The sequence below is a fragment of the Herpailurus yagouaroundi genome, unplaced genomic scaffold (genome assembly GCF_014898765.1).
Source record: "Herpailurus yagouaroundi ecotype Mexico unplaced genomic scaffold, PumYag 67793, whole genome shotgun sequence".
Taxonomy (NCBI): Eukaryota; Metazoa; Chordata; class Mammalia; order Carnivora; family Felidae; genus Herpailurus; species Herpailurus yagouaroundi.
Genome location: NW_024420586.1, coordinates 493365 through 503812, shown reverse-complemented (window position 1 = coordinate 503812; position 10448 = coordinate 493365). Strand labels below are relative to the sequence as shown.

Here is a 10448-nt window from a genome sequence, read left to right as displayed (position 1 = left end):
TTAAGAGTCTCTTATGGTTTGTCTCCCTGTTTTTATATTATTTTTGCTTCCCTTCCCTGTGTTCATCTGTTTTGTACATTAAATTCCACACAAGTGAAATCATATATTTGTCTTTCTCTGACTTAATTTCGCTTAGCATAACACACTCTAGTTCCATCCATGTTGTTGCAAATGGAAAGATTTCATTCCTTTTGATTGCCAAGTAGTATTCCATTGTGTATATATATCACATCTTTTTTATCCAGTCATCAGTCAATGGACATTTGGGCTCTTTCCATACTTTGGCTATTGTTGATAGCGCTGCTATAAACATTGGGGTGTATGTGCCCCTTCGAATCAGCACTCCTGTGTCCTCTGGATAAATATCTAGTAGTGCCAAGTGCTGGGCCATAGGTAGTTCTGTTTTTAATTTTTTGAAGAACCTCCATACTGTTTTCCAGAGTGGCTGCACCAGTTTGCATTCCCACCAGCAGGGCGAAAGGGTTCAACATGATTTTAAGAACTGTACTGTATTCTATAAAATAGACTGTTGGGCATTTAATTGTTTTAAAGTTTAAAGTTTCTGCTCTTATACTGTGATAAACATATTTGGACACATATATCCAAATATTTTGGGGGTAAAAATTCTTAAGCATGGTTGGTTCAGGCTCAGGAGACCGGTCACTTCGGTTTGACATTTTGGATCCATCATTAACTAGCTAAGTGACCTCAAGGAAATTTGGATTATTCCTCCCAACAGTGCAATTTCCTCATTATTAAAATGGAAATAACCACATTTACATTTACATAAAAAGGTAATTTTGAGGATTAAATGAAATAATCCTTGTCCCATATTTAACATTATGCTTCAGGGCTCCTGGGTGGCTCAGGTGGTTGAGCATCTGACTCTTGATTTTAGCTCAGGTCATGGTCCCAGGGTTGTGGGATTGAGCCCTGTGTTGGGCTCAGTGCTGAGTGTGGAGCCTGCTTGAGATTCTCTAATTCTCTCTCTTCCTCTGCCCCTCTCCCCCCACTTGCACTCTATCTCTCTAAAAAAAATAGAGTAACATATGCTTTCATTACACAAAATTTAAAGGACTTTGATACATATCAAACTGTTCTCCAAAAGTAGACCCTTTGTAGCCTTGAGCAAGCTTATTTATTCAAATCTGCAATTTTAGGAAAATAAAAAGTATTTCATTGTTTGATTTATATTTCTTTATTATTAAAGCTCAACGTTTCCCCTACTTCTGACCATTGATAGGTCTTTTGTGAGTAGCCTACTCATGACTTGTCTATTTTTTTCTCCTACAGTGTTTATTTTTTTCTTATTGCTCTGTAGGATCACTTCAAATATCAATTATCAGTCCTCTGTAATACATATCATAGATGTATTCCCAAGTTCTTTTGCCTTTTAATTTTTTCTTTTAGTTTTTTGATATATAAAAATTTTATGTAGTAAAATCTATCAATATTCATGGTTTCTGCCATTAGTTTTATGCTTATGTCTTCCTCATTCTGTGTTCATATAAGCAGAAACCTATTTTTTGTCTTTCAAGGTCTTTTATGACTTTGTTTCAATCTTAATTCAACTGGAATTTATTTTTGTGCATAGAAGAATTTTACTTTTAAGACTCCTTTAGTACCTGAAGAGAAGATTCAAACTATGTTGCTTGGATTGCTGTCTAAATTCATGAATTCCAAGCGTCCTTTCCCTAGTTATGAAACTAGTTTTCATAACCTTCACCTTTAATGTATACATAGCATTTCACTGAATGACAATCCCACAACTTAAGCAGCATTCCTCAATTATACACTGTGGTTATTTCCAATTCTTCATAATAAATAATGTTAGGATAAGAATTTGATGAATACTATTTTTTTCCACATTTGGAAGTGTTTACTTAAAGCCAGAGTCCTAGATGGTGGTATACAAGTAAACGGTCAAAAGATATGGACATTTTTATGATGCTCATTATCTGAAGTTCTCTTTACTCAGACCCTACTAAGCGATTCTTTTTAAGAATATCAGGGTACCTTCTTCTACATACCTGCTCCATTTCCATGTTGTCAGGTGTCTGCCTGTTCAGATAAGTAGCTTCCTTTTCTCTGACCCCTCTCTAAATTTATGTACTTAAGATTAATTCTTAAAAAAAAATTTTTAATGCTTATTTTTGAGAGAGAGAGAGAGAGAGAGAGAGCAAGCACGTGCAAGCAAGGGAGGGGCAGAGGGAGAGGGAGACACAGAATCTGAAGCAGGCTCTAGACTCTGAGCTGTCAGCACAGAGCCTGACGCAGGGCTTGAACTCAGGGACTTCGAGATCATGATCTGAGCCATGCTTAACCAACTGAGCCACCCAGGAACCCCAAGGTTAATTCTTACAGATTTTCTCAATATCACAATATGTCCTGGTTATCTTAACTTTATTTCAAATAAATCAGTAGGCTTGATTCCATAGGACATTGGTTCCTTTGCTTTATTATCTTATGGATGTAATAATGAGATAAGGTAAGGATTTGAGTGAGTGATTATACTAACAGATGGTAGGTCTTATTTTCTGGCAACAGTATGTGACTGCCCATCTGTCTTGGCCATGATCACACAGGGTATTAGATGTACCAGAATTCTGATCTCTCAGTGACAGAGTGCCAGGTTTTTGGGAATTAACACTGAATAAGGCTGTAGGTAATTTTGATGTAAATAGAAAATATATTCTCTGAGCTACAAGAACTCATATCAAAGCCAGGAAATAGAACATTGTTGTTTTTTCTTTTTTTAACGTTTATTATTCATTTTTGACAGAGAAAGAACACACGTGGGACAGGACAGAGAGAGAGGGAGACATAGAATCTGAAGCAGGCTCCAGGTTCTGAGCTGTCAGTGCAGAGCCTGACACAGGGCTCGAACCCACGAACTGTGAAATCATGCCCTGAGCCGAAGTCAGACACTTAACCAACTGAGCCACCCAGGCGCCCCAGGAGATAGAACATTCTTAGATATATACATAAACATGCACAGTGTACTACAGAGGGCAACTGACTTTTTCATGATTCCAAAGCAGGACTCCTAACAGAGTCAACATTTTTGTGAGCTCTATGAATGAACTGAGATGCAGAAAGAAGAAATAATTTCTTCTCTGAGCTACACTTTATCATTCTAATACTAGGCAGACAGGCGAATGATCACATTTCTTCCCAACCTGCTTCTTTCTCTACTATCCACTTCTTTGGCAAACAATAACCAATCATGTAGCCTGAGAGTCGTCCTTAACTCTTCCCTCTTGTTCCAGCCTCACATTCACTTAAACACCAAGGCCTGAGAACTCCACTCTAAAAGACCCTTTGAATCTGCCTCCTTCCTTCTTCTTACCACTCAATTTAGTTTAGATCTGTATCACTTCTACAGTGAATTATTCCAAAGTGCCCTCTAATATGCTCTTCCCATCTTCAGTGTAACCCTCCTTTGGTCCATTTTATACAGACCTGTTATCTACAAGTAAAAATCAAAACTACTTAGTAATCTCCACACCCAACACTGGGGTTGAACTCAAAACCCAAGATCAAGAGTCGCATCTCTACCAACTGAGCTAGCTAGACACCCCCCAAAATCAAAACTCCTTAGGATGATCTTTCATAACCCAGGCCTTACCGGTATTTCCTATTTTATCTCCTGCATCATATACCTTCCACCATATACCTCCTAGACACAGGTCAAAGTTAGTTTATAGTTCCTTGAAGAATTAGTGGTCTTTCTTAAGGGAATAGAGCATGATGGCTCTGAGGTCAGTGGTGGGTGAGTGATGGACCCACTATTTATGAGCTGTGACCACAGGCAAGTGACTTAACATCTTTCTGCCTTGCTTTTCTTATCTGTGATGAGATACTTACCCATAGATTGTTAAAGAATAAAATAAAATGGGCACAAAAACCTCACATAGGAAGCATGTATATTACCTAGGTTTTATTATTATTCTATTATTCTCCCCTAATCCCCCACCTTTCCATATTATAAGGTTCCCTCTGTTATTGGGATGCTCAATTGCCATCTTTTCTTAGAGGCTTTGAGGACTCTCCTCACCCTTCCCTTGAAGCTCTCCTCTCCTCTCTTCCCAGTGCCAGGCACATCTCAGCATGCCTTTTCTCTGTTCTCACAGCACCTTGTACTCTGTCCAACTATAGCACAATCACAGCAGCTCTCCCTCTAGACTAAAACTTCCTGAGTGCTAGGATTGGATTTTGTTCCCCATATAAGCAGGACTCAGCATATGGCCAGTAAGCAGAATATACTTAGTAATTGTTGAGGAAATTAATCATCTCTTCTAAGGCCATACCTGGCAAATCCTTTCAACCTCTAAAAAAGAGCTATTACCATAAGAGAGATTCATTATCATTCTCTGCTAATGACTTCTAAATATCCCCATAGTGACCTAGCCTACTAGAAACCACAAAAAATGAGTTAAAAAATATATTATTAGCTCTTAGTCTATTCCATTAATAAGAGCATGATTAAGAACATAACATCCACGACTCATGAAAATAAAAACTACACATGTGAAAAATTTGAAATAAAAGTCAATGATAAAGCACCCTTCTAAACCCTGGAGACATGGATCAATACGGTATAGGTTTGTTTATACATGTGCTTTGAAATGAGAATTATTATAAATGGCTTACAGTCTAAGGAGTAAAACTCAGCACATTATTCTTCACATCAGGAAATCACAGTGACCATTCAAGGTCTTATATCTTTAATTAAAAGGATATTATTGGTTAGAGTCTGAAAGACATGAAGAGGAAAGGCAACACTTTGCATAGGGTTAAAATGCAATTTATTTATACATTATAGAGATCTTAAATCAGCATGCTTATTCCTTGATAGAAACAATCATTTAACACCTCAAGAAGATACTAAGTTAATTCAAATATCTGTGTAATTGTAGACAGTTTTCATGGTCCATTTACATGGTCTATTACTACTACTACCACCCCTACTACATATTCCAACAAATCTTTGCTACGTTCCTATTAATATTTTTGTTTAAGCAGGTAATTTGAGAAATCGTGAGACTTTTCATCTGTTTCCATATTTATAACATGGATAGGAGTTATGCTAGCCAGAAGAAATATCTTATATTCATGTTGCAATAAATTTAAAGCAAAAAGAAGGTACTTACCACAACTTGTAGCACTTGTTCATTGTGAAGTGAGGAGGAGGAGGAAGAAGAGGAGGAAGAGGAAGATGATGAAGAGGAAGAAGAGGAAGAAGAGGAAGAGGAAGAAGAGGAAGAGGAAGAAGAGGAAGAAGAATAAGAAGAGGGTGAGTCAGCCATCATTTGTGCCAAAGTCTGCATCAGCGTTTTCCCCAGGAGAAAAAAAGAGCTGAACATAGCAATTACGCCAAACACCATTCCAAAATTGAACCTGTCGGGAGGAAGCAAAATTGCATAAACATACACTTCCTCAAAATTCACGGGTTAGCAAATTTATTGACCAGCCACATTTCATAGCTTCAAAATAATAAAAATTTCAATAACTCTGCTTCATTTTCCTACCTGAACTTGAGATACATGACTGAAACACAGGCACTGGTCTCTTTTAAGCAGTTGTAGTAATTTACAACTCTCGCATAACTGAAGAGGCTGAATATTGTTCCCAATAAAGTTTCTTTCCTCTCTTTTGTCCATTTACATAGAATTGTTTTGATCTTGTTCTCACATAATTATAAAAGCTCTTCTGACATTACAGACATCCATTTCTTTTTTATCTCCAAATCTTTTGTTTGCATTTTATTTTAGCTATTATTTTGTGATGAGCTTAAATATTAACATGGTAAAATTTAACAACAGTTTCCTTCTTCTACTGTTTTAATAATTACAATAATTACAAATTACCCTTCTATAGTTGGGAATAATCTATTACATTTCTTCACTTTTTGGTAAGTTGTGTTTTTCAACGAACTTGTCCATTTTGTCTACATTGTCAAATTTATAGGCATGGAGTTGTTCACAATTGTTTCATTTTGAAAAAATGTACATGGAATCTGCAGTCGTGTTCCCTTTTCTCAATTCTGATTTTTTTAAAATTGAAGTGCAATTAACATACACTGTTGCATTACTTTCAAGTGTACAACATATTGATTCTATACATTATTCAAGATTCATCACGTACAGTGTAGTCGACATACAATATTGTTACAGTATTATTGACTATATTTCCTGTGCTGTACTTTTTCATCTCTGTGACTTATTTTGTAACTAGAAGTTTGTATGTCTTAAACCCGTTTATTTATTTCACCCATACCCCTACCTACCTCCCCTCTGGTAACTACCAATTTGTTGTCTGTATTTAAGTCTCTGCATATTTTGTTTGGCTCTTCATTGGTTTTGTTTTTTATATTCCGTATATAAATGGAATCATATGGTATTTTTCTTTCTCTTAGTTCGCTTAGAATAATATCTTCTAGTTCCATCCTTGTTGTTGCAAATGGCCAGATCTCATTCTTTTTTATGGTTAATATTCCACTATGTATATATACCACATCCTCTTCATCTATTCATCTATTGACGGACACTTGGGTTGCTTCTGTATCACAGCTATTGTAAATAATGCTGCAATAAGCATAGTGGTGTATATATCTTTTTGAATTAGTGTTTTTGTTTTCTTTGGGTAAATATCCATTAGTGGAATTACTAGATCATATGGTATTTCTTTTTTTTTTAATTGAAGTACAGTTGACACACAATGAAGTATAGTTGACACACTATGTTTCAGTGTACAACATAGTGATTCAACAAGTTTATACATTATGCTATGTTCACCACAAGTGTAGCTACCATCTGGTGGTATTTCAGTTGTTAATATTTTTGAGGAACCTCCATATTGTTTTCCACAGTGGTTTCACCAATTTATATTACCATCAATAGTGCATAGTCCCTTTTCTCAGCATCCTCAATAATGCTTGTTATTTATCTTTTTGATACTAACCATTCAATTATGATTTTTGTTACTTGTGTTTTCCTCTTCGGAATTATGGAAGGGGTTTATCAGTTTTATTAATCTTTTCAAAGAACCAACATTTGGCTTTGCTGATTTTCTTTACTGTATAGTTTTTATCTCTGATTTCTGCTCTTTATTATTTCCTTCTATTTTGCTTGCTTTGATTTGCTATTGCATTTTCTGCTTTTTAATGACCTGTTTACATTTAGCTCTGTAACATGTGGTGCTAAAATTTTAGCAAAAAGGAATTTAGACAAAGGCCCTTTACACCCATACTAGAAATTCTGTCAACTACAAAATGTGTTGGTCCTTAGGGTGGCCCAGAGATCATTATAAACCTCCTAACAATAAACTATATGCTCCTTGATTAAAAAAAATAATAACTTAAAAGGAGTATACCTGGCATGGCCAGGGGACTCCAGAACCCTGCTGCTACAATCTGGCTGATCATTTTGCCTAGTGGTTTGTGCATATGCTTTACTGGCTGTGAAATATTTTAAATACCATTACCCAAGAGGACTATCAGAAAAGAAGTATAGGGGAAAGCCTGAAGACTTTTGGGTATCCTATGACTCCCAGGACCCTTGTTTCTATGTGTTATGATAGGGGACAGAATTCTACAGAATTAATTTCATGATGGAAAATGTTCCAATTTTTTGGCATTTCTATTAGTGAATAACTTACACAGTAAAGTGCACAAGTGTCAAATGTACTGCTCACTGAATTTTTACGTGTGCACCCATGTACTACTATCCAGATAAGGTATAGAACCTTGATTATTGATGTATGCAAAAGCACAATGATGTAATCCCATTTAAGTTTATAGAAAACCAGACGTTTTATACTGTCAATATTTTAAAACTCAGTAGATTGAAAATGATGGAAATAGTTCATTTGACAACCATTTCTCATGATCACAATGATTACTTTAAACCAAAAAGAAAAATGAAGAATACCACTGGTAAAGCATCCTCGCTTTCCGCCGTCCCCAACTGTAAAAGGCACGATTGAAAACAGCAGTTTGCCACCTTATGTGAAATGGGGAGATGCTCAATCCATTGTTTTCCAACCAGTCTTCATAAGAATGCTTAAAATACACAGATGACTAGGAGAGAAAAAGTACCACATCACTCAGTTTTGAAGAACACGTATGATGTTTAAGAAAATCAAAAAGAAGTCTTTTCTACAGGAAAGGAAGATACTGACTGCCCAAATACTTATAATTTTAAAGCTGTATGTTTCTTTTTCAGGATATTAAAGATCTCAGACTAGCTGGTCTGTTGAGGTTAGAGTCTGGCAAACTATGGCCTGTAGGCCAAATGTGGTCTACAGCCTGTTTTTTTTTGTTTTGTTTTGTTTTTTTGTTTTTTAGGTAATTTCTACGCCCGATGTGGGGCTCAAACTCACAGCCCCTGAAATCAAGAGTTGCATGTTCTATCAACTGAGCCAGCCAAGTGCCCCATACAGCCTGTTTCTTTGTATAGCCTATGGGCTAAGGATAGTTTTTATACTTTTAAGGGTTAAAGACAACAAAAAAACAAGAATATGTATCAGAGAGCCTATGTGTCTCACAAAGGCTAAAATACTTATCATCTGGCCCTTTACAGAAAAAGTTTGTCAAAGTTAGAACAGCGCTGTCCAATAGACATATGTGAGCCACAAATGCAAGCCACATATGTAATTTTAAATTTTCTAGTAGCTGATTTAAAAAAGTAAACAGAGGGGCGCCTGGGTGGCGCAGTCGGTTAAGCGTCAGGCTTCAGCCAGGTCACGATCTCACGGTCCGTGAGTTCGAGCCCCGCGTCAGGCTCTGGGCTGATGGATTGGAGCCTGGAGCCTGTTTCCGATTCTGTGTCTCCCTCTCTCTCTGCCCCTCCCCCGTTCATGCTCTGTCTCTCTCTGTCCCAAAAATAAATAAAAACGTTGAAAAAAAAAATTAAAAAAAAAAGTTAACAGAAACAGATTAATTTAAACATACTTTTTAACTAAAAATATCCAAGATATTATCATTTCAGTATGTAATCTATATAAAAAACCTATTTAAATACTTTACATTTCATTTACTTATTTGTACGTAAGTCTTTGAATCCAGTGTGTTACAGCACATTTCAAATTTAGACCAGCCCCATTTCAAATGCTCCATGACCACATGTAGTTAGTGGCTCCCACACTGGACAGCAGAGGTCTAGAAGCCTTGTTATCACAGAAAGAGGTCTTGTGTTATAATCTAAAAAGACTTCCAACCAATCCAACTCAGAGGACAGGTTAGCTGCAATCAGTGCTTTCTATCCTCTTAGCAACCACTCTGAGACCTTAAGCTGCCTTTGATCATGTGGAAGTACAAAACTTCTATAAAACCAAATAGTTCTTAATAACTTACATTTTTCAGGGTTGATGGGATAGCTGCTTATACACACCCGAACAAGTTTTATCTTTAGGGAAGTTTGAAGTCTTTGTGTAATGTAGGATTTTGGATGATATAAGGTTGTTTTATATACCCTGACAATGACCCCTTTTACCCCTCAGTTACAGTAAATACAGTTAAGTATTTTATCATATTGATGCCCATCCATTCGAGGAATTTGTTTGTAAGATATTTCAGTCCTATCACAATCATAAAAAATGACCTGACTGATACAGGTATCCGTTTGTCTTTGGATCTATAATGTCCTCTGTTCTCAGTCTTCAGGTGAAGTTTTTCAACCTGCTTGTTTTCTGAGACTTAGAAAAGTAGAGTGACACGCCCCTTCAGTAGATGTCTACTGAGGAAATCCTAGAAGAACCAAACGTGGAACAGCAGATCAAGTTAGAAGCAGAGAAGCTGAAGGTACAGACTCCTAAAGCTTGAGGTCTCTCCATTGCCCAGACAGTGACTCTGAGTGAGAGTGAGGTCTTTTGCTCAAGGAATAGTACTCTGTTGGGGATCTAGGGGTTGTTACTGAAATTAAAGTAACCTCATCACCTCACACACTTGACCAGAGACTGGAGAGGTTTGAAAAGTTCTTCTTATTTTGGATTAAAATTTTTTTTAAGTTTATTTATTTTGAAAGAGAGAGAGAGAGAGAGAGAGAGAGCGAGCACAAAGGAGGGGCAGAGAGAGACGGAGAGAGAGAATCCCAAGGAGGCTCCACGCCGTCAGCACAGAGACTGATGCAGGGCTTGAACTCACAAACTGTGAGATCATGACCTGAGCTGAAACCAAGAGTCTGATGCTTAATTGACTGAACCACCCAGATGCCCTTTATTTTGGATTTTTGTCACATATGCAACATGAGGAAATGATGTGGCTTTGTTTTTCCTAGACAATAAAATCACTGTTCAAGGAAGCAGTGGCCAGTACTGCTTATGATAGGCTAAACACTATGCCAAGTACCTGCAGAGGAAGCACCAAAGGATCTGGTAAAGATTCAGATTTTGATTCTGTAGGTCAGGGAGAGGGCTGAGATTGTACATTTCTGAAGAGCTCCCTGACG

General features: G+C 36.9%; 1 protein-coding gene across 1 annotated transcript in view; it reads right to left on the bottom strand.

Annotated features, from left to right (window-relative positions):
- The window catches only part of MBTPS2 (membrane bound transcription factor peptidase, site 2), a 41544-nt gene that overhangs the window by 29704 nt on the left and 1392 nt on the right, over positions 1–10448 (bottom strand). The window contains exons 2-3 of the mRNA XM_040468959.1: positions 7932–8080; positions 5154–5400 (exon numbers count right to left, since the gene is read on the bottom strand). Coding sequence (XP_040324893.1) covers positions 5154–5400; positions 7932–8080 — 396 coding nt within the window. The remainder of the gene's footprint in view (positions 1–5153; positions 5401–7931; positions 8081–10448) is intronic.